The sequence below is a fragment of the Falco naumanni genome, chromosome 7 (genome assembly GCF_017639655.2).
Source record: "Falco naumanni isolate bFalNau1 chromosome 7, bFalNau1.pat, whole genome shotgun sequence".
NCBI lineage: Eukaryota > Metazoa > Chordata > Aves > Falconiformes > Falconidae > Falco > Falco naumanni.
The window spans coordinates 61,788,652-61,814,338 of NC_054060.1; the positions used below are offsets into that span (position 1 = coordinate 61,788,652).

Genomic DNA, 25,687 nt, shown 5'->3' on the forward strand with positions numbered 1-25,687 from the left:
AAGTCTCTATCTGCTTTAAATGGCAAAAGCAATGAAGCTTTTAATATCAATTTAAATCAACACTTCTATGCAGGAGATGGGCACTACTGCTTCACACAAACTACTGTTTCATGCAACAGGTAATGATACTCTCCTCTTGCTACTGACCACTTGTTTTCCACATGCTCACAAAGATAACGGAAAATACACATTTAAAAGATGTTCAAATAAATGTTTTTCTACTTCTCTTCCATTCTGCTCATTAAGTGGGGATGGATGAAAGTAGATGAAGAGAAAGAGTGAGAATGAGCAATGGGGAGGAGAGAAAGTGATGGAGAGTGGGACAGAGAGGGAAGGAAAGGGAATGATATGGAGAGAAAGAGTGGGCAGGAGAGGGAGGGAAAGAGACCTTCCTATGATGGAAAAGCATGGACAGAAATAATTGTGGAAAAGTTGCCAAACTACTGGAGTCTTATAATAAGCACTAAAAGATTCTCCAGCATATGTGGGTCCAAATTTGACTAAGACTACTATGGGTCCGACTTCTTCTAGGGCTAGTAAACAGCAATCAATAGTAAATGCAACCATTTGCTAAGAATATGAAATGATGCGTATATGGCAACAAGAAATTTTCCTTCCTCAAATGTTCAAAGCAAAACTGTTTAGAAACAAGTGGTTTTCTGAGCAGCAGAACCACTGAAAACTCATTTCTTATGAGCATGTTTTGAGGTTGAGTTTCTGCACGGATTTGTTGGTATCTAATATAGTGAATTCAATTGCAGCCTCCCTGTCATGGGACTCTGCATAAACGCAATTTTCATGAGACAGCTGCCTCTCTTTCATCAAACTTTGAAGAAAATAATGCCCTTCTTTTTTCTTGTATGTCAATTTAGCAGAAATTAGACAATGAGGTCCAACACTGTTGGAGGCGTGGAACGGTCAGACAGAGACAGACAGTGTAACTGCACGAGTCTTGATTCCTCAGGAAACCCAGAGAAATGCACGTGACACACAAAAACTGCCTCTCTAAAACAGTGGTCCAAACAACAAGAAAAGACAGCCACAGAAACTCTCACTGGACAACTCAGTCATTAACTGCAATCTTATCAATTCAATTGTAGTGCTAACTTGGACAAAAATACCAAACAGTAATGGAATTACTAACATATAAAACCAAACAAACAGAAAAAGAACAGATTTTCTGTGAGGACTGCCAACAAGCACACAGCAAAGAGAAAAAAGAAGAGAACAGAAGTCAAGCTGAACGTTGTTGAACAAGCTGAACAACAATGTCCAAGAAACCTCATACCGGGCTTCTTTCAGCAGAAAGGCAATTTTAGAAAGTGAAAATTGTGTCAGGGGAAGTAAAGATGTCTTTCAGTATCTTTGAAAATGCAGAGTTGGTTTTCTCACAGAGAACAAGACACTATGTAGGTGTAAGCTTTCACCAAAAAAATAGGTACTTGTTCCCAGGGCTGTACTAGGAATGGTAGTGTGTAACAGTTATGGAACAAGGAGCGTGAAAATTATATGGACATCTTTACTTCTCATGTATAAAATCTGGCAAGAGAATGTTCTTCCAAATACTCATCAAAGAGGAAGACTCTCTCCTTCAGAAAGGAGCCCATCCAATCGGGGTTAACTGCATCACTTGGTGGTTGCTAACCTAATGGTTACTCTTTCTTCTCTTTCTCAAAAAATTGTTGCAAAGTAAACTGGTGGAGCCTCAAGCTCATCAACCGAGGCTCTGAAACACTGCTTCCTAACATGCTTACTTTTTCATGAAAACAACAGGGAAAGTGCTAAAAGAAGAATTCTGAAGTTACACAAATGGAAACTGATCTCACATGGCACAGTAACTAACATTTTGCATATTAAAAGCCCCCAGTTAGACAACACAGAGGTTAAGACAGACATATGTAAAAGAATCCCATAATAATTCAGTGTGATACAGTATTTTGAAAGACCACTGTCAAAGCCTTCCAAGGAAAAAACTCCTCCTGAAAATTAGCAATTTGACTACCAGTAATGAAAGGACACTTGTAAGAGATCTAGCAGACATTACGCGGTAAGAGTTTTCTCCGTGGTAGTTTTATAGATTTTCTCAGGAAGGGTTTAAAATACATTTAGCACCAAGCCAAGGATCATATGGGTAACTTAAGTCAGACAAACCTTTTCCACTTATGTTATTTCACCCATTACTTTTCAACAGCAATCAAAAAGTAACTGAAATCCAAGAATCATCTTATATAGAATACAGATTCATTGCAGAAGCTGGAACTTGAATTCTTCAGGATGGGTGGAAAATTTCTGAAATAAATGTGCTTTTTTAAGGTGGGTTTTTTTTTAACTACTTTACCAGTAATAGTTGCAGCTTCAGCAGACAATGGTTGCTGATTGAGACTACTTGTTTCCGAATCTATGTGGAGTGTAGTTAGACTGGCCACTTCTTGCTCCTCGGCACTCTGTTGCTGTGCTGAAATTGCATCGTCAGTGGAAGCTGGTGTCCCTGCCTCAGTGCCAAAGCTGAAATCTGTATGAGGAAAGCACTGTATTAACTTACAACCTAGAAATACCACTAATACAAAAAACCAAAAGCCCAGGACCTCCAAAATCCTCTATGGCAAACCTGTATGTGTATCTCCTATGCTACTAACACACCATTGCAAAATTTACATAAATGTAACAGCAGAAAGTAATTGACTAATACGAATATTCTCATTTCTGTCCCAAAACTGTGACTGTACTTCTGCAGAAGACATTCCTATTGTATGTCCTGTATTCTGCTTAGTTGCTGTAAGTGCACCCACATGATAATAAAGTAAAAATAAGGGAAACACACATTAAGGAATTTATTTGCAAAAATGACAATCTGGAATAAATATCCAAGTTGGTTGCTGAAGCACCAACTTCCAACTAAAAATATTATGGCAAATAATATTCTAACAAATGTTTTTTCAACACTAAAGAAAAAATGTCATGGTAAAATGTGGGTTTAAATACCATCACTTAATTGCATAACATCTACGTATCTAAACCCTTGTAATTTGTTCAATAAATTCTACCATACAAACATCATTTCTCCCATAATTCATGAAGTCGTAATTCCCAGCAACCATAATAACCCCTTCTGTTGAGTAAGAGTGGGAACGGATAAATGAAATCAATAAAAAACATTATGTTATTACATAAAGCATACTAAATTTAACAAAGCATACTAATTTTACCATGATATTACACTCAGTATCTTGAGTAATCTATAGCTACATAAAGACCACTGTAAAAATATTAGAAGCCCTTCTTTAAGTTTTACTTAAATGTTTTCAAAAGAATCAAAATAACTTCCAAAACAAATAACCTTTCATTTCATATTTTGCACAAAACAGACGGATACAGTCCAGGGAGAAGACAATATTGCTTTCTAACTTCTGTTTACTGTTGTTCTGCTTTTTGCACAGTAGTATTCCAGTTTGTTTAGTACACTATAAACACAACAGCCTCTCTCAAGAGCTCTGCTTGCTCCATTAACTTGCTAATGATTTCAGTGGGAAATCAAAACAAGCTCTCTTTACAGAAACCTGCTGGCATGCAACTTTACAACAACAACAACAACAACAACAAAACAAAAAAAAAAGGGAAATTCACGAGCAACCAAACAAAAATGCTATGACTTATGGAAAAATATACTTGCTTTCAAATTTGCGGCCATCATACTGGAAGGCACTGAAAGAGTCGGAGTGGCTGTCTGAACTGATGAGGTCACTGCTGCCCGCGCTGGCAGGGGATGTCCATTCGGAAGGCACGCCTGGGTCATCTATAGGGCGCATTTGGTTCTGTTTGTTCAATATATCAGGAAGGTCTTTAGGAACTTCCAGGCTGCCAGGACTGCTTCCTCTTCTTGTCACATTCTAAACATTGAAGAGCCATAAATTATCTTACAATCTTGGATGGCTTATTTACATAAAATGGAAAAAGCAATCCCACATTTGCAAATGTCAGAGTGGAATGAATAGTTCGCAAGTACCTAAACCAGAAGTTGTCATCATCCTACATACATAGTCAGGACTTTCCAAAACCCCAGACACGCAGCAGTAAGGTGAAGAACACATGCAGTCACAGAATTTCATAAACACAAATTTTATTTGCACCATGAATTTTTGGGCATATACCTTAAAAGGCTAAGATTCAGACTAGGATGTGCCACATATATATTAGGTAAAACTTGAGAGTGAAAAATAGTAAAAATAGTGCATTATCTCCATATTATGACTAAATTACTAAAGAAAACTTCTTTACCTTGGTTCCAGAAAAAAAAATGTCAAGGAATTTTGTGTTTTCTGACCTATAGGCTACCATGCTATACGGAAAAAATCTAATGTACAGCACAAGCAAATGAATTTACTAATTCATGCATTAATTTTTCTCATGATTAAGCCAAAACTTTGGTATTGACTTAGACACCAAAGCCAGCATATAGCAGAAATAAGGCATATAGATTTGTTCACGAAAAAGTAAGGTGGTTCTATCTGGAGTCTTTCTTTAAGGCATTTTTTTCACAGTAAGATTGTTTGCTTGAGAGGAAAGATAAAAGTAGAAAAGCCATTTTATGAAATGGCTTGAAATCTTTACGCATTATGAAACTGACGATGACTTCCTTTTACACTAGGCCCTGTCACTTCTCTATTCTTCTGCTACCCTACTACTAATTAGAGATTTACTCAAACTGACAAGCTTTTCATGATACAAGGTTTTAGCATTCAACAGGAATAACAACTTTAAACTAGTCTTAGTAAGTTGGTACTCTCTTTTAAGAAGGCACATCTATTTTTGTGTGCTAGATTACAAAATCAGTGGCAGTTTCAAAATATTTATTCAGACTTATCTTGGCTGTTTTTTGCTACCTAAGAAAAGTATCAGTTCTCTTGTCTGAACTATTAATATTCAATATGCTTGCCCATCTATGTAAAAACAAACAGTATTCCCTCTCCTTCTCTCTTCCGTGATCACCTGTAATGATTTCTGTTTTATTAATTTGCAGACTAAGTTAACTTTTTTTTTTAAAGACTTCAAGTTAATATTTTTGTCTTGTAACTCCGCACTTAATAACAAGAACCGTTTGCACCAACAGTAGTTTTATAAACACGAGTTTAATACAAAAGAAAAAAAAGCATATCTGTGGAGAAACTCTATAGGTCCTCTCTTGCCATTTATAAAAGGTGATGATAAATAACAAATTTTTCTAATAACTTTGAAGAATCTTTTTCTGCCCCTTATTAGCAACAACTATACTTGTTGACAACTTTCTACAGGAGCATGTCTTAAAATCACTTTCTTAAAAAAAATCTTTAAAATTTCTAAGCAGAAAAAAGAACTGAACAACTTTGAAATGCTACATTAATTTGTTATCCACTTGTTCTTGATTTGCAATATTTTTTTAGTACTTCCCTTTTTGCTGCTAGTTAATAAAACACTTATTTCCTCAGATCAGTTGTCTCATTCTGTAAGCATTCAACAGTAACCAGAAATTCTTAAAACTGATTAAAATTTCTCATTACGAATGACATCACATTCAACAACACTTCTGAAGTGTTGGAAGAAAGCATACGAAAATTGTTGGTTCAATTAGCAGAGAACTATTCATAAAAAATTCCTCAACACTTGTAAGTGAAATAAAAAAATGAAGGAAAAACATAACACTGGTGTAGTTTTGTAGTCTCTTGCACTGACTATACCTGTAGAGAATAGTACCATGCTGCAGCACCGTACCTAACTACATACCACACCGAGGACTGCAAATTCACATATGAACTATTATTCTGAAAGTATCTGTGTACAAAGATATAGGTGCAATTAAGGCTGTTTTATTAAATGAAACTATTCATTTGACAGTGTGTGCTGCTTCCACAATGAAGATTTAATAGATATGAAAACACAAATGGCATCAAATGTCATGAATCTATGTCAAAGGCAAGTGATATTCTTAATTCTTTCCCATTCATAAAATCCAGGAGAAATACATTTTAGTAAACTGAAGTCATTGAAGAGTTCACACATATATGCAGACTTACGTATTACTTATTGCATATATTACATATATGCAGACTTAGATTTTACTTACATATTACTTTTAAACAGAAGTTTAAAGGCTTACCAGTGCACTACCACTGCGGAGTCTCTCAGCTATAAATTCATCCATGAGGTCAGGAACATTTGTATTGCTACTGCCAATATCACTATCAATAGGGTGCAGCTTTTGACTCATGTCCTCTCTATTAGCTAAAAGCAAATGAACAACTGTATATAGTAAAGAATGCACAAAGACATTTCCAAACCAAAAGGTAACAAATGAAAAAAACCTGCTAATTAAAAGAAATTAAAAAATCAAAATTGCCAAACATGCATTTTAAGAATTTCCCTCTTTTAAAGCAGATTCTACTTTAAGAATTAGTACGGCTTCTTCTTCCCACTAAGCAGGGGTTAGTCGATTTCCAATACCACCTTTAAGAGCAAGAAGCTTATAGGTAAGCACTACTCAAAGTTGTTAATGCTTGTTTTAAGGATACAGCGTATATTCTTCCTCCATATCACGACAAATAAGTAACCAATCCTAAAAATTTTATAAGATTCCTACAGACTCCTTCACTGCATTCCTAATGAAGAGCAATGTAGTGGAAAAAGTAAACTAGGTTGTAACGTCCTAATGACAAATGTCAACATGGCACTGTATACAGTTAGTATAAATAGTGCAAAGAAAGTATTGTGTAATAAAATTACATGCTAGTACATGGAATGAAACCTCAAACTCTGGTCAACAGTTATGAACAATTAATTAAATCCACTCATTTATCAGCACTGTATTTTTGATATAACTATACTGTTCATATTTAACTGTGGCTGTTACCCTTGACTTCGTGATCTTCACCTTTGAAGCCTTCAAGTTATTCCAGTTCATGTTTTCTCCATAAAAAAAATTTCCCTCAGGGTCATCTCTCACGAGACCACAGTGTAGCTAATTCTAACAATGAGGCTCCGTTAAAAATTACAGATTCCAAAGAAGTGGTACTTCTAAAATTAGTGCTTTCTAGATATCTCTTTTTTCAGAAGTCCAGATTCTGCAGGGAAGCAAATTGCCTTTTTGAGACCCGTGACAGTCCCGCTCTCCTGGTGCTATGCTTACAGACTGCCCTCAGGTGGCATTAACATCTCGATGCAGGATGCATTACAGAACCTTCTGTTAATCATGCCAGCATAACAATGGGGAAAAAAAAGAAACCTACATTACTGCTGAAAGTTAATTTGTTGTTTCATTTAAGGTTATGTGAACTAAGACAATGGATATTAGAATGACAGCCTTCTTTTTTGATCCGTCCACAGAGGTCTCATAGTTAGCAGAAGAAAGGCTAACATGAGACCTTCATGAACATCCACGATTCGAGGAAAAAAGAAAGCAATGAAAGATGTTGCCAAGATGTAACTGCATCCATTTGGATGAATGAATACAGAAAGGCCTACAGCACGGTTTGAAAAAGACTCAAAATGCCCCTTATGATTAGACTCACAGAGAACTGTCATAATGAAATTCATTTCCATTTCAGACTATTTGTTAACGGTTAACTAAACTGACCTCCAAATGTAAATTTGAGGGGCTTTTTTGTTTTGGAGGAGGAAAAGGAGGAAGAGGAGGAAGAAGAAAACACACTAAATGAACCAGAAATACAATATAGTCCAACCTAGCTGGTCAAGAGCCAGGTCCTTCTGACAACAAACTACACTCAGAGTGGAATAGCAGATTTTGATAAAATATGCATACGCCAATCATTTAGTAGGCTGAATTTTAAGGCTCTGCATGGTAGATGAAAATTCAAAACTCTCCAGGCTTAATCCTTTATTAGGTCATTTACTGTCTCTTCCTCTTCCCTAACATGATGGTCTTCAGCAGCAAAGAGGTTCAACTAAATATCTTGAAAAGGAAAATTAGTAATTTAAAGTATGTAAAAGTAACTTATGCTGGGAGAAAAATCAGCTGGCTGTAGGCGCATGCATAACCAAACAGGGAAAGCAGTGATCATCCCAAAGCCTTTTGATTGCTTATCAGAGCTTGCTTCAGTTGCATTAAGCCAAACTGGTGCTGCCTTTCTCCTTTTGCGCTCTGCACACTGTTAGTGCTCACCTGCAGCTTTCCTTCCAAAATAGCCCATTACATGACTGTACAGATCCCTCAGTGGAGCCTCTGCTGGCATTCTGTTCTGCCTCTGTGGGGAAACATTTGCCTTCGGCTTCGAAAGAGCATGTACAACAGTTTTATAAACACCACCCAGGGAGCCCTGCTGTTGTGCTGACTCCTGACCTGATGCTCTAAAGGCGCTACGATTATGGAACTGATTAACTGCGATACCTTCTTTTTGCAACATGGCTGCTTGAGTTTCTGTGGATTCCTTAATTTGCTTGCTGCCAGCTGGAGCAGCATTGATTGCATCTAGAGGTCTATATATTCCAGGTTTAACCAGCTCCGTGACAGCGGATGAGCTGGCGCTTGCATTGGTACTGCTGTTGCTGCTACCACTAGTGCTACTACTGAAGCCACCGAGTTTACGAAGTCTTGCTTTCCAGGCAGCCTCTTTGCTCTCAAGAGGATTGTAAAATTGAACCGATTCTGTAGATGGCCTAAAAGTAACATGAACGCTATTTCTTTTTTTAGTCGTTATTTTCATGATTTTGGCCCTATGAGTTACGGTTTCAGATATACTCCTTTTAGTTGGTGACAGTTTGCTTGTGCCTGTGTTGTGAGGCATCTGAGGGTTAACTTGTGCTTTAGGTAGAATTTTCTTTGCATGTGTAACACGTGAGTTGGTTACTTTTTCATTACACTGGGCACTTTTATGCTTTTCAGCTACCGCTGCTTCCACAACTAAATCTACATCAGCTTCAGTGGCTGCTTGCCTGTACAGGTATCTCTTCCCTTCTTTGCTGCTAGGACTACTTGACCCATGATCAAACAGACTTTCATACTGTTTATCAATATTTAACTGTCTGGCTTTATCAAGCGCTTGATTTCTTGTAAAAATGTCTACTTGAGTAGGTGCAATATTACTTATAAAGCCACTTTGGTTTTGTTCTAGGTGCAGCTGTGTGTTATCGGCTCTTTCTGTAACAGTGATGCTATTCGTGCATTGACCAGTCTGATCTCTATTTTCTAATCCATCCAGTGGTAATCTATCATTCCTATTTACTGATGTATCAACTTCGTGAGCAGAAGCCTCAGATTTATCTATCTCAAAGTTACCGCAAAGTTCTTCTTTTTCTTTAAGGTATTCTCTCAGAGAGGAAAGGAGATCATCTTCACCTTCAAGGTCAACATATTGGCTTTGTTCAAAGGCTGTGTTTGCAAATTCTACCGGCCCTATTAAATGACAAAGATGGTCATAAATACTATCCCCAACTTCCAAGGAGGACTCTCTGCTATTTGTATCAGTGATATGGCTTTCAGTGGATCTATGCATTGAAGAGGTCTCAGTGGAACTCTGTAAGCTTGGAGCATGATGGGATGAACTGTCAATGACAGGAACTGCACCTTTGGCTCGTTCAACTGCGAATGGTTCCAGGATGTCAGAGGTGCTGCTGCTTCGTGGCAGTGGCTGTTCCTCATTTAATGCACCAAAAACTTCACTTGGAGCATCCTCACTCTGTGAAAAATGTCTGACTCGAGGTGGACGTGGAAGAATTTGAGCATCATCAATGTCTGCAGGAAAGAAGTATATGTAACACGCACTAAAATTTACATACAGAGACAATAATTAGTTACCACCACATCATGATTACGTGACTTTAAAAAGCCAGGAAAGTCCACAGCCTTGTTTTCTTAAAGTACAACAAAAATACTTTTTCCAGTACTAGAGTGTTAAAAACACACGCACATAATATCCAGTACAGAATGTAATATAAATGAGTTAGACCATCAGAACACAGTTTTAAATGTTAACATGCATGAGAACGAACAGTGAGACCATGGAACGTTTGGAAATACAGTTAAAGCTAGGGCTGTGCCAATAAGTTCAGTAATCCAACCAATATTATTCCAGCTATCTTGCTCAGGAAATGGATACCTGGAATACAAATTAGCTTAACGGTAGTACCCTTCACGGAATTTTCATCTTCAGAAAAATGCACAATCCCAAAGAGAACAAGTAAGTTTTCTGGAAAATTAGAAATGTCTACTGAAGTGGCAAACTATATTTCTTCATAACTTGTATGAATAGGTACAAATGACTGAAATATCAGGAAGAATACTACCATACAATTATGAATATTATAGCATACATAATACAGTAATACCGGATGACACCTAAATAAATACATAATACCTAAAGATTGAAGCTTTTAAATGACAGGGAAGAGCTGGCCCTATACAGAAGACGACTACACACAGTAGACAATTTAAAGATATACCCTTTTTCCCTAGGAGGATGTTTTGTCTGTCATCTTCAAAATGCGAAACTAAGTACTTGATGGAGGCTTACCTCCCCCCCTCCCTTCCAGTTTTACTCAAGCACATGTGACATTTCTGAGAATTACCAAATTAAGGACTCTGCTACTGAAAAACATCCCGCAGCCTCACAACAGTTAACATTAGAACAAAACCACTTTCGTTTATGAAAAGAGCAGAAAATTTGTTATGACCATTTAAATTAGCGATTCCTTGTCTCTGTTGAGACTGCTAATACGTTAGCATCAGTACAAGTCATAGTTAACTGTAATGAAAGCTGCAGCTCCTATGGGGATCACCTAGGAACTGTAAAGAGGTATCTTCAGCCTGCTTCACATCACCCACCAGAATAAAGAATCCGCATGCCCCTCTTCAGATTTCATGATATGTTACAGAAATGCTACACACTACCAAATCACCGTTGTAGGCAAGACTAAGTATCTCTTAAAGACAATTCAACTAATTGCAAGAATTTGCGCTACCCCTTGCTGTCTTTTTATAGGATAGACACTTGAGCAGTAAGGTAAAAACAGCTTTGTCAATTTTCTATTGTTTCTTTTTTACAGGATCCTTTATTCCCCAGAGTTATTTTTAACTACCTACCACTTAAAAAGTTGCAGATATGCTTTTAAAGTCAGGAATAACAATAAGAAGCTTATATGAACATCCACAAGAGTTACTTGCCACTATGAACAGACTTACCTTGTTGTTCTGTCTAGAGGGTTTATCTTCAGGTCCGCAATGGTGAATTTTCTTAAAATCATCACAAAATTTAAGCCCCTTTCCCTCCCCTAAATCTGTTGTGTTACTGCCAAAGTAAAGAAACTATGTTGATCTGATTTTAAAATGTTTCAAACTGTTACTTCATGGATTTCTAGGCTTATTTCAGTATTATTTAATAATGATAACCTGAAGTCACCTTAAAAAACCCTGTTTTAAACTTGCTCACACTTTTCAGAGAATGCTAAGAGCTGGAGATGAATTTCTCGTTTTCCTTCTGAGCAAAGCATAAAAACCGAAGGAATGAGATACATCTGTACTTAACTAAATGTACATGTTGGAAGAAGATGAAAAGTGGTATTTCCACGCTCAATTTTTCAGAGAAGTTAAAATGTGAAAATTAAAGTTTGACCTGATGCAAAGTTTACTGAACTGTAAAGAAGCTATTAGAGAGGAAATAGAGTGCTCTATACTGGAAAAAAGAGAGCAGATATCCAAGTTGTTTCAGAAAGTAAACATAAACCCCATAATCATCACGTATAACACAATTTATTATCTCTTTCCCTCTCTCTAGCTTTGATAAGCAACAAATTCCTCATCACTGTTCTTATTCAAGTTATTACTAACTATATCAATTAACACTCTGAAATGAATGGTGTCTCTCTAGTTGGAGCTGTTAATTCAAATTCTCTATTGACTTCGGCAGAGCTTAACACAAGTTATGCTTATATAGTCTCAAAGCCACATTTTATAGCTGCAAAAAAAGGACCATAGGATTCAGTCAAAAATATGTATGATGTTATATAGACGTAATTAATTATACTGTATTAATACAGGTAACGATACACAGATCTCATCTTGAGCCCTCAATATGCATCTTTTGTACCTTTTATAAACTCAACTAAAGCAGCAGCCTGAGGATTGCATACTGTGCATGCATGCAGTGACTATGATTTTCTAGGATGTTAAAAATTACTGGATGGAGAACTCCAAATGCACACCAAGCAGCTCCACACATTGAAATAAATTTAGCTAGATTTATTTCAATGTTGATCCAGCATTAATCTTAGGTGCTCACTTATGCGTGTCTAGCACGTGCAAATACACAAACGTTTCCAAACAAACATGTAGTGCTTGTGCCAACAGAGATTTCTTTTTTGTAGAAGAGAGGAAGAAATGAAGGAAATGAAAAATATACTGTTACTGCAATATCAGCACTGAAAATATAGACAATGTTTAAAAACCCAAACAGCTCCTTTACAACCAGGGCTCGCCCTTGCACACGGGGGGTATACAGTCAGACCGGGACACCATCAATTCCTAACGAGTCTTCACTACCTAGAGATTGCAATTGTGTGCCAAAAGGTTGTGTATCTGACACACTGCACATACTTAGGAGAAATGTGGGTCTGGTTCCCAATATGTTACAGTGAGGAAGAGACTGAAACTGGTAGTTCTAGCCAATCTCATCCAGGCACAACTTTCCTTAAATCAACCCTTACCTCTCCTTTTTCTGCTAGAATGCAGAAAGAAAAAGGTATTTATTCAGCATCAAGTGGAAGACAGAGATGCTAAAATACAAACTCTGGAGAGCCACATTCTGGCAAGACAACATGAGTGCAAGTAGAAGATTCCCATATAACGTTGGGACAGGATTATATTTCATCATGGAAAGTCAGTTCAGCAAGTGGAGAAAAAATAATGTTTTGCTTCTAAGCTTTCATTTCACTTCTTTTATAAGAACACACTCATCTTGTGAGTTTCTGGGATTAAAAAACAATTTCAGCCATATTGGCATTACAATTATGATTCCTCTGTATTTCATCTTAATGATGACTTACGGATTAGGGAGCAAGGCTTTAAAGGCTTAATATGTGTCTCCCTTTCAGGTTAAAACTTCCTTTGATTCTTTCAGTCCCAGTGGATAAGGAAAAATCTCCCATCTGCAATTCACGAGTCTGCCATTGTAGCCAATTGCTTCCAGGAATCTTGCCGACATCTCACTGCCACTTTTTTTCACAAGCAGTCTTGCACCTGAAAATCCTCAACAGTTCACTACATGAATAGTTCTTTTGCTAGTTACCCTGTAAACATGTAAGACTGTATTTCCTATGATTCTAACAGGCTAAAAGAAAAGTTCTTTTCAGAAACATTGCAGATTTCCAACAACTGCACTATACCAAATCACTTTACTAACTAAACATCTTAAAGCATAAATCTCCACTTCCAATTTCTGGATCCGATTCGAAAAGCTGCAGATATTCTGCACATGGAAACACAGCATAATTTAGAAAACTACATGAAGGAATTACAATCTTAGGAAAAGCATCTTCCATGATGCTAGATGATGATGTAAATATTGAGCTTTTGCAATAAATTTTGTTAACCTACTGACTGATCTTCAAGCAGAAACATTGTCTCGATAAATAACAAATTATAGTGGGGTATTCTGCCTTACTTTCGAAAATTAATACACTGTACTGTATATAAGGTAAAAGTTCTGGCAAAAATGCTTTCTTTTGGACTATCTATCAAGATTCACTAGTAAGTAATTCAGTGAGTCAATCTTTCAATAAGAAATTTCACATCTAAAAAGGAGATGAATACTATTTCAGAAAACTTAAGATTAGAGCATCCTATTCTTTCGGAATCATTTGAAATATCCTCTCCTTCAAGTTGTGTCAGACCTGAAAGTCAGTTTGGATAACAGAGATATTCATATAAACATGAAATAAAAGGAAGGGCTGTCACAGCTAGCTAAACATCATTCATTACCGGAAGTATGCTTATGACAGAAACAATTTGATTAATTGCCAAATCACATGCTGTAGATCTGGACACAAAAGGCTTTCAAAAAATCATGTATTTACTGTAAGAAGAGAAGGCAAGGAAAATCATAAAGCTCCATGTTTAAAAAGAAAGAAAGACTAAAGAGTGAGAGCAATAAAAAAATGCATAAAATTAAAAGAGCAAAGTGCACTCTGATCAGGTGGATAGTTTTTCCTTTACTCTGCTACCTCCCCATCAACACTCCAATGGCTTGCTTTTCTTCACTGGAGCTTTTTAGTTTTCTGGCAATGTTCAAGATTCCTGGGCACACTATGAAGCTGTTTCAAACCCATCTGTTTGAGAAGACACCAAAACCAGGAAGCGTCTAGGATGTTTTCTATGTTAGAAATGCAAAGGTCTGTAAAATTATTTCACTTTTAAATAAAATTACTTTCGTCATGCAGTTTTTGTATCGGATGAGTATCAACAGAAAGGACAATAGCAAGAGACCATCAGGTTTGGGACACATTAGAAGAAAGATGTAAGCCAGGACTTTTCAGAATCATGGATGATAAAATTGCCTGCAAAAGCACTTTTGCCTTCTTTACGACAGGATAATTAAGTTATCAGTGACTATATGACAAAATAATAGTTCACTGTGAAAGCCCATTCCCTTTTGCAGGTGCTCTTAAGATGTTCATTAAGAATTGACTATTTCAACAATGTTATGGACAGATAAGATCTATTTCCTAATAGGTCACTCGTGTATGATTCCTATTAAAAACACTATCTTCTAAGTTCTAACAATTTATATCTCAGAAGAGCTATCCTTTGCACTCATATGTTTATTAATTTATTACATATAATTTGTATTTTATTACTTTTTGTTTGTGGTGTCAAAATTTGCATTCACAAACTTTGTAGTTTTTCATTGTGAAAGTCTGGTCTCTCTAGAGTGGGTTCCTTGAACTTTCCTGACTCTCCACATATGTTTTCAGATTGAATACTAAGGCACCAAGTTTCTGTTTCACAACAAGACGACTTAATTTGGGACACATAAAAAAATAAAATTACGAAAATACAGTCCTTGGTACTTCCTGGGTAATAAAGGCAGGCAACAGGAGAGACAGAAAAGAAGAAAAAAAAAAAAAGAACATATCTTCCATTAAAGAATTACTGCCATTAAGTCCTTATATTTATACACAGTTTTGACTATATATATGGTCTTCCACTGTGCTTTTTTGTTTTTGTCAGTCATTGAGACAAAGGCATAATATGACTGTCAGCCTTAACACACTACTAATCTACATCTATGTACTAGCTGGAGCAGAGGGGGAAAAAAATAACATTATCTGTACACTTTCATGCACGCTATTTAAAATCTGTGCCAATTCTAATTGTTGAACCTCTTTGTCCAAAGCAAGCTGCTGTCAAGCTTCTAGTCAACCACCTTCCTGGACCAAACGTAATGTTAAGGAAAACTAAAACTCTGTAAAAAATGGATCATTTGGAAAACACCACCAAAACACAGCACTTCAGAATTCCAAAGTGTATATATAGATTTTTTTCATGGTTTTATGTAATAGTGAAAAACAGACATGCTGGTAAAGCGTATTATCGGACACCATATAACTCAGACATTCTTTCTGATGGGAACTAAAGTATATCATTATCATGGCTGTCCACACAACGTCTATGACACTGAATTCAAAAATTTATATAGAAAGATGTGAATTGCAAATCAAAGTAAAATTACGTTCTTCCTTTCCCTCCCTCCCTCATCACAAATAAAAAATTTAGATTAGTTGTACTCTCTGGTAGACAGAACCTACATCATTGCTTACCAATAAACTGAAAAACCAAGAGATTTCTCTATTTTTCACTTTTATGATTGTAAACATTGGCACAGCACTAACTTCTAACAGTTCCAGAATGAATTGCAAAATAGCATGATATTTTACATAACTCAAAATATTCATTCTTAATCTCTTCCCCTCTCCCCCCATCCCCCAATTATTTTTTACTTTGAAAAATTTAATGACTTAGCAGAATTTGAAAGCAGAAGGTTTAAAAAAGTGATAAAGGGGGTGCAGAAATTAGCAGAGGTGGCACTACCTGAAAGCTCATCAGAAAGGGGAGTGAGAACAATATCAGGCAAGAAGGGTTTGGAAGTATGGATCAGAACAGGAGCACTTTTAGCACTGCGTATATAGGCCGATGGCAGAGCACATTCACCAATGGATCGGCTTCTCATGGCTTTAAAAAGGAAAAGAAAGAAGTGGGGAAGGAAAAAAGAAGAGTGACTATAATGAAAGGCTTGTGTCACAGAAAAAGCAGCAACAGAGAAAACAAAGATAAAAAGGAAGAAAATTCAAAAATTAAAACATTTCAGCACGGCAGATATTGGCAGAGCTGTAAGAAAAAAATCAGTGGACACATAAGACATTTTGAGTTTTAAACTTTTATGTAAAGCAGCAACAATGCCTTTATTATGACGATTACAGAGATTTTGCATTCAAATCAAGAAACTAATTAACACTTTTTCCCATTGCATCAGGGGTTGAAAAATCAAAGTTAAAGTCGCTCCACAAGCACTCAGCACTTGAAACTTTTAACAAAAAAAGCAACTTACACTACATTTGCATTTTCCTAGTTTCCTTTGGTTTATTCCTGAAAAAGCATCTCTGAATTTTACACAAACCCAAACTCTTGAATTCATGGTTCTCCAAAAGAGATTCAAAAGCATAAGGAGAAAATTACCAGTTCTGTGTGGAGAAATTTCCAATACAACTTTTTATAGTTCTACATTAAAAATGAAGTGACTGAAGTTAAATGGATTGACAACAAAAAGTATTAATTGCTTATCCATAGGGTCTGGCTTTTAATCAATACTGGATAAATCTGGCTAAAGTGATCTTAATTCACCTTTTCATACCTCAAATCCTGCCAACAGTCCTACAGAATGGAAAACTTACATAAGAGTTGTGGTATCAAGATCAGGGTTCTATCTGTAGCTTTTCTAATAGATTTAAAATTAATCTTTACGACATTTGTTTTCCTTTGTCAGAGTAAAATACAGCAAGAACCAATACTGCATTCAATCTCAAAGTACACTTGAAGTAGTATTATTTCAAGCAGCTTCCTTTTCAAACTGTTGTATTGGATAACTTGTTTTAAAACAGTTGCTGATAAACTTCTTTTAAGAAAACTTAAGTGCATCTTATCTGTATATTGTCAGTGGAATATTTAACCAGTCTTTGAACTTTTCTATATATTTTTTCAAAACCACATGGACTGTAGACTTAGAATCATAGTGCTCCTGATCTGTATGGGAATCAGAAGTACATAAATAGAGTGCAGTGAAAAGTTGAGCACATCACACTACTAAATCAGGTTAAAAAGTTGTCCCTTAACAGCAACATGCAGGTAACTTGGGTAGGTCAACGTACATAGAGCAGAAAACACATCTGACAAATGCAGCACAACTTAAGTAGAGTCTTAACATCAGTTTGAAAAACAATTCAGAAAGACAGACATTTTAAGACTGAAGCCATTCTCTGTTAAACTTAGTTTACAAGACAGAAACCAATTTTTTTAAAAAAGACAATTATATGTAAGGCTTTAACATCTCTTTGTTTATGAGATAAGAAAATTCAGGATACACCGATAGTTAGATGCATTACATTCATCATTATGCATCTTAAAATTAATGTAGGTAAGAGAAAAAATAACAACCTACATAGTAAATCTTAAGGGTCTTTTCTAATCTAAAGGATTCTACAATTCTAAATAAAACAAGCTTTTAAGATCAGATACTGTGTTGATTACAAATCTTAACATAAAGTGATCCTTGTCATTTGACTGGATCTTTTGCACTGTATTACGTTGGTACTTGCTGGGGAGGGTGGGCAAAACAACCCATTCACAATTTGGAAGGTCGAAATCTTACAGAAATTTTTGAAGGAGAATTGCAGCATATTATTATTGAAAGCGAAATTAACTTTGAGATGCTGTAAAAGGAAAATGTGATCTCAATGAATTATCATTTTAAATGTGTGACATTCAATTAAGTAAAGTTGAGGCAGACTTAATACCAGAATGTGGACTAGGTATTCGACAGTTTATAACCTTCCACTGTTGTCTACAGCCAAAAGCAGAACAGATCAGTAAATTCTGATGCGATATTTTTATAGAACTAGAATCTGCTACCTAAGCCACAAATTCTGTATCTAGCCTTACAGAAGATTTTTCAACCCATATGCATATCATGTTTAAAGGCCCTTTTCCAAAAATTACTTTACATAAGTTCAGGCTAAAAATGTACACACTGCATATCAGAAAAGCTGTGATTGTTATTTGAGTAACACACACATACACACATATTTGGTGCAGCAATAAATGTGTGCTGGCATGACGATGGCTCAAAAAATAGAGGCGCACAGATGTACACAAAATGTGTACAACATAAAACAGATGAAAAAGAAACCCCAGCTTTTCCTTACCATAAAATATTCAACATGCACATCCCCCCCTACTCAAGATATAAAGAGTATATTACTCACAAAGGAAATACACTATATCATGCAACATATCTAAAGGTCTGACTCAATTCCAGACTTAGCTTGTGGAGCTAATGTTAAACTGAAGACCTACTAGCAAAATGTTCTATAGAAAATCTTACTTATTGTGACTATAAACCAGTATTTTTATTCTGTGACCCTGTGTTAACTGGCATAATTAAGAAGCATCCAAACAGCTCTCTCAACAGACCTGAGAGACAATTACAAGTAACTGTTTGCAGGCAGTTAAGACACAGGCTTTTGTAACATATTCTTCATTAACATTTTAAAAACCCACAGTTTTGGATTCTGGCTCTGGCCACTCTTTTGGGGTTTTTCATCTTTTAAAATCATCCTACTAATGTGATGCTTGTCCACAGATGGTATTCTACACTATGAATACAGCTGAAATTTTAAATGGTTGCAGTAATGCACATTTGGCATATTAATATGAAATATGTGAGATAATTGGAGGAAAGGAACAAAAACATGGAACCTGAAGTACAGTGAAACTAAAATCAGATTAGTTTGCTGCTAACCAGGTCAATATATAGCTTGATTAGGATAAATTTCAGTCATTTTAGAGCTAACATCATATAAATAGCCATCTTTCAAATAGCAGCAAAACAAAACCATTAATAAATTGACCAAACAACATAACCTTCTGACAGAATATCTGCAATATTAACAGTTTGAGAAGGAGAAATTTTAATGTGAGCTTTACCTTGTTAAGACAATTAAGATTTAAAACAAAAACCACCACAACAGTTAATCACAGACCCTGCAGAGAAGCAGAAATTACATTTAAAGTATCTGTGATCCATAAGGAAAACTTTAGTCGAAGTAGGTGCTGTCAGCATGAGATACAGGAAAACTGTGTAGTATTTTAATGCATGAAAAACACAGTAAATTTTGGAGTAGTAACTTCATTTTCTAATGTGCCTATACTGCTTATAGAATAATTAACTCTCCCACACCCACAAAACCCTTAAGAGAAAATAATTTTTTAAATGGAGAACTTTGAAGAATATTCAAATAAAAACTTTGGCTAAATGACCTCTGTGACTTCAAAAAAAATAACTGCAAATCTTTTTGGAAAAAGAAAGAAAATGTTAATTTCTGAAAAGCTAATACAACTACATATTCAGCTGCCAATATGCATCCCCAGTTTCTAAAACCATCAGAATGTACCTGCTTCCATGCAGTATCAGTGAAGCAAGGCCACACCATGACTGAAACCACTACTACTACCGAGACAGTGAAAAAGCAAGAGATATTCCTTAAAAGGTAATTTTCCTTTGCATAAGGAATAGCACTGAGATCATCAAGATGAGATAACAAAGAAATTCATAGTCCAGTTCATGTTAAGATATGCTAAGCAAATCATATGAACATTAATCAGTCTTCTTTTGAGCAATCCACCTAAAGCACTGTTTAGCATCCCTCATTTCTAACACAGGAAACAGTACCTGCAAGTAATGAAGTTGAGAAATAGATGACTCCAGAAATGGAAAATTGCACAGATCTGTGCCAATCTTTCATTAATGTAAGATCCGGGGTAAAGTAAAAGACAACACATTTTATACACTATGCAGACATGGACATATTTCTCACACTTTTCTTTGCACAGCTGGAAAACACTCAAGCCTATTGTTTTGTGCAGCTTATGAAAAAGTGCACTTAAAAAGCCTTCTATTACCCACTTATCCATACCATTGCTCAAACCATTTGAGCTTTTTTCTCTTTCATACACATACAACAGTACTAGTTTACCATTATAGTTAATCCAGCTTAAGCATGTGATCAAAATTATTAAGAATTTATACATCAACTGCATTACTTCCATTTGCAGTAAATGTCATTCTAGTAACACAAGCTACTCAGCTACCTTCAAAGCACATAAGGCTGCATAACATACACATTTAAGTAATTATTATAGATGGTATACTTTTGCAGAAAGAAGTTATCAACGTGGCTACAAAAGTCGATTATTAATTCCTTACCCTTTCCCAAATGTCACTTATATCAGCTTTTACAGATACGTACCAACTGTTTTCTGCCGCACTATGCTTCTGGCCTTTTCTGTTCCTGGAGAGCCAGTGGTTGTAGCACTGCGTTGTCTCATTGGTGCTTGTCCAGGCTGATCACGGCTCCAGCCTCTAGAAAAGGACTTATCAACTGAAGTTTTGGGGAATTCATGCCCAACTCCTGCAAAAACAGAATTGCAAATCTATTCACTTCTATTCTAGCATCACCAAATATTTGTAGTTGTGCCCTTTCGAAGAGTTTCAAAGCTGGATAGAATAAATCACGTTATGGAACCAAGCATGGTTTCAAAAGTTAAACCAGTTCATTATTGGGTTTTAAATGTATAAATGCACTCAGCCAGCACTAACACTGAGGGGTACTCAAACTTTTTCAGAAGCATTGGTGCTGCTAAACTAGTGCAATTTTCTTTTCTGACCAATCAAGTGCAAAACCACAAGAAAACTGGGTTTACAAAGGTTGTAGCCTGATAAAATGTGTAACTATATAGATTTTTCTTTTGCTGTTCCTATTAGACAAGACACACAAAATCATACGTTACAGACCATTAAAATTGTGGGTGTTTTTCAAATAATGTAGTGACATTTGAGGAAAATGAAATAAAGATGATAAAATATCTTTAATATGAAATGCAAAAGTAAAAACATGCGATGATGGGCTCAGAGAACAAGGCTTTTTGGAAATTAACAAAACCATACTACACTAAGATTAAGACAAGATGGAACATATTCAGATTAGAAATTTATATTGAAGTAAATAAAGCTCTATGAGGAGCTAGCAAAAACAACTGTATGTAAAAAAAAGAAGTTAATTAAAGAATATTTGCAGTGTATGCCCCTTATCCACACTGAACTCATGTAATCCGAAATTATACATGATAAACAATTACAATCATTAACAAGGCATCTTCTTGGAAAGTGAGCCCTAGTACAACATGTTCATTATTAATAGCAAATAAACGGGGCCAAAGAAATTTGGCATAATTTGTATGACATGTATTACTTCCAAAGCTGGATTTAACTCTGTGACTCACATTTAACAGAGGTTTTTTCTAGAACTCTGTTACTGAAGGCTAACATAAACTCTTCTCAAGTGGCTCTGTATGGGTGATAAAGATGATTCAAAATGGTTTTTAAGCCTATATTCAAGTAACTATACACACTCTTCTCCCACATCAGATGACTTTTTTTTTTTTAATGGTGTCTTTTGCAAGAAAAAGCAGAAAGCTGAGTATGTATAGTATAGGAAAACAAAAATGCATGGTTCTGAACAACTTCTCGGTCAGTTACAAAGAAATGTAATTTTGTCCAGTTGTCACACACCAGAAGAACAAAACAAAAGTGTGAATAATGCCTCTGCCCGTGATGAGAAATGTGGAAGCGTATGAAAAGTTTTTTACCAAAAACCGCCTACAGGAACATCCTCTTTAAGAGAGGGAATCTACATAGATTACTTCTCACTGACAAACCCTAGGATATTAGCAGGAAGTACCTTGCCTCACGTTTGACTGCAGAAACACATCAATCAGAATGCAGCGAGATAAGTAGACTAAAAATGACACTTTTTTCCCCATCTTTATTACTCACCCTAAATATAACCCTGCCTCTCACTATTAGATCTCAAAGCACTTTTTAAAGGAGAACAGTATCACTACCCATGTTTTAGAGAAGTGGAAACAAAGAAATTATTGCTCATGGTCACATGCAGAAAGTCAGTCCCTGATCTGGGAAGAGAATCCAGGTTTTGCAGTTCTCAATCCAGCCCTCTACCCAGTAGGACAGTCTTCTTGTCCCTTACCAGTTCTAGAACTGTACCATTACGTGGCAAGTAGCCACCTCCTCTCCCCATACTATGTCCTAGAGCATTTCCCGCATTGTTTAGGAATCAGTTTAAAAACTGGTACCATTCATATGGATTATTAAAAGCATCTTTTCACTTAAATAGTCTAACAAGGTCACTTCAACAAAATGTGTCTTCACTATGGCTTAGCAATTAATTAGTTCCCAAACAAAACTACGTGCACCTTACATTTCATCTTTAAACAACACTCATTGGATTTCAGGACCAATAGTCCAATTGTGTTTCCAATAGCCACTTGCTAGCTAACTCTTACCAGATGTGTAAACTTTGTTACTTTCAAGAAGTTATGGTTGGGACTCAACTATTTAATTGCCTTGATAAAAGGAGAAAAGCATAACCCGTTACAGTGTAACATTTTAGGTTAAATTCAACATGCCTTTAAGAACTACATGGCTATTTGCTAGATATTTTCATGTGAAGGTTTTGTGGTGTTCTAAAAAGCAGCCTTACCTTAGAGAAATCAGGTTATTTCAGGTGATAAGAAACGCCTAATTAGGTATACTAAAAAGGCCAGACCAAAATTATGCTGTGCCCAGGATCTCATTACCCCAGCTCAAATTCAGATGAGGTGTATACAGTGTTGTCTTACCTTTGCCTTTGTGTTTTTTCTGCTTCTGCTCACTTAATTTATCCAGCGGCAGGTCACTGAGGTCCAGGCTATACAAGTTTCTAGCTAATACTTTAGTTAGTGTCTCCATTGTCAGTGACCACTCGGTGGCCAGCTCTTCCCAGTATGTCAGTGATGACATTACGGACAGCAAGTCATCCCAAAGTTCTCGAGAGATGTACACATTTAGATTCGCTTTGATCCAAGCTACTATAAGAGTCTAAAAGAATAAAGTGAGAAAAGTTGGGTTCTGAACACAAGATGACAACACTCAAATACTACTGCTTAAAAGGAAGTTTCTAACTGCCACAGAAATTTCTGTGTAGTCCTGACACTTTTTCCTCACTTGTACACACAGAATTTTCATGAATCGTCAAGTGTTACATTCACATGGGCTTCTGACTTAGATAAAGGAACAACTGGTTTGACTCATGAAAAGTCTTTTGGTACCTTACAAGTTTTGCCAAAGAGTTTTGCAATACTGTGCTCAACACATTTGTATCTTGCGTATGCTTGTTTTTTCCCTACTAAAGAATCTGGAGACTTTACAGATCTCATTTACAAAGAAGCCACCACAACAACACTCTGCAACTATAAACTTTGAAAGCATCTCCTATAGCTTATTGTCAGGAATAAAAAAATCAGTTCGTTAGGCACAGATGGCACAGAAGATTTTGTGCTGACCTGAGCTAATTCTGCAATGGAAGCAGGCTAAAACTGTACAGACTGCCAGTTATGCCAACTCAACTAAAGGACAGCAATTTTTTAATTTCACAGTACCCCAAAAACTGTTGTCACAGTGTCATTAAATATAAGACAAAGTAACAAATGTAGCCAGTTCTTTAACGCACACCATTCACATGATCTGGGTAACAAGAACAACCATATAAGATGACAAACCACCAACAGTCATTGTTGCATCTAATCACTTGGTCAAAATTAAGCTGAATTCATTAAAGAGAATTTATTTTTAATTGCCTGGAAAAGAGGTCCTGCAAGTCTTCCAGCTAAAGTGGAGTTTTTTCTTCCTTGATACTGCAAGAAAGTTTGGGGTGGTATTTTCAGCACAGATTCAGTAACCCTGAGCAGCACAAGTAGCATCTGTTCCCTGCAAAACGATATTAAACTCAGAGTTACCATTTTGCTGTGGTTCTGTATACACCAGGATACTTTTACAGATAGAAACCGAGCTTGATTTGCTCAAACACACTCAAAACAGAGCAGTGATTACAAACAGCCTGACTTGGTTCTTGCAAAAGAAATTACTCCAATCTTCTTTTCACGCTTGAGAGTGAGGAAACCCTGTTACCTTCTGCCAGGTTATTCAAGTACTATCACCTTCAACAGCCTAAAATTACAGGCAAAGTTTACATTACTATGAATGTACCTCATGAAATATTTTTTGCGGCACAACCTTTACCATCACAGTCTAGAGTAATTTCTTTACAGTAACATGAAACTGGGCAAGAAAACATTGATCTAGTGGAATCTGTTTTCTCTTATTACTCCCAAATTTCACAGTGTCTAGCCTTGAACTGACTCCTTATTTCCTCACAAGAGGAGACAAGCTTCACAAGACACGTAATGCCAACTCAACTTACTCGGAGTTTAGGAAATGGTAGTGACAGACTCCATGCAAGTCAAGTGAAAATGGAGTAAATCAGCCATTTGAAATCCCCTTGGCTACTACTTCCTTGCAATGGAGAATGGTGGCAATATACTACCTCATTAGAGATTGCTAATTAAAGGAGAGGGGGAAATAACAGAATGAAGGTGGGGTCCTTTGCACCTGCTAGACACCTTAAGCACTAGAAAGGAACTAACCAGTTAAACAGTACAGGAACTCTTGTAAACGGTTACAGATCAAGAGCAACCTACATCTGATTGTAACATTTATCCATGCTTATCTGAGGAATTTTTATTTATCTGTGAATATGGTTGTGAAGCTTCATGTATGTTTTTGTATTTTAGCACTCTGACACATGAGCAAAATGCCCTGGAAAAGGCATCAGTAGCTCCTTAATAGTAGTCTGCATATCCTAGCTTACTTGTTTCTTTACTTGAGGGCTAACTTGCCTCAAACTAACTAGGTCCTTACTACTGGCTTTAACAGAGCAGATAACCCCTGCCCTTGTGGTAAATTGTCTGTAATGTTAAAAGTCCACATATTTACTGATTTAGAGAAACTGGTTCACATAGTCAATACCATTCTACTGTGTTTACCACGAAGTAAACTTTCACATTTATATTTTGAACAAATAATCTCAAGATAAAACCATTAACATTTTACCATGTCTTCTTGTCCATAGTCACTTGGACTACCATGTGACGGTAGATATTAAGAATGCGTTTACACATATCAGTGTGTTCATCCAGCAGCGCTTTGATTTCATTTGCAGGTTCAAGAAAGAATATATTTGAAGAATTTATTATAAAAACCTATAAGTAGAAAAGAGTGGATGTTATGAGCTTGAAGCACTTTGATGTTTTCACCAATTCAGTTGACAGTAACCAAGAGGAAAAAATCGATGATTAACAGAAAGGCTGCACATGCACTCAGAAGTTATACTTAAATGTAAGTTACCTTGATGTGATGATAAATGTGATGATAAATAAAATGATGATAAAGCAATAAGACTGTTCTTTCCCCATTTTTTTCCTAAA

The 25,687-nt window shown here is 36.2% G+C and overlaps 1 protein-coding gene across 14 annotated transcripts in view; it reads right to left on the minus strand.

Annotated features, from left to right (window-relative positions):
- The window catches only part of RALGAPA1 (Ral GTPase activating protein catalytic subunit alpha 1), a 132,790-nt gene that overhangs the window by 75,910 nt on the left and 31,193 nt on the right, over nt 1-25,687 (minus strand). For 7 of the 14 annotated variants that reach the window (XM_040599625.1, XM_040599623.1, XM_040599621.1 and 4 more), the window contains exons 13-21: nt 25,314-25,462; nt 24,002-24,131; nt 23,006-23,243; nt 20,557-20,718; nt 16,067-16,207; nt 8,150-9,718; nt 6,131-6,255; nt 3,671-3,887; nt 2,339-2,512 (exon numbers count right to left, since the gene is read on the minus strand). In XM_040599625.1, the coding sequence (XP_040455559.1) occupies nt 2,339-2,512; nt 3,671-3,887; nt 6,131-6,255; nt 8,150-9,718; nt 16,067-16,207; nt 20,557-20,718; nt 23,006-23,243; nt 24,002-24,131; nt 25,314-25,462 (2,905 nt within the window). The remainder of the gene's footprint in view (nt 1-2,338; nt 2,513-3,670; nt 3,888-6,130; nt 6,256-8,149; nt 9,719-16,066; nt 16,208-20,556; nt 20,719-23,005; nt 23,244-24,001; nt 24,132-25,313; nt 25,463-25,687) is intronic. The other 7 variants (XM_040599634.1, XM_040599632.1, XM_040599633.1 and 4 more) reach the window with 3 other exon arrangements.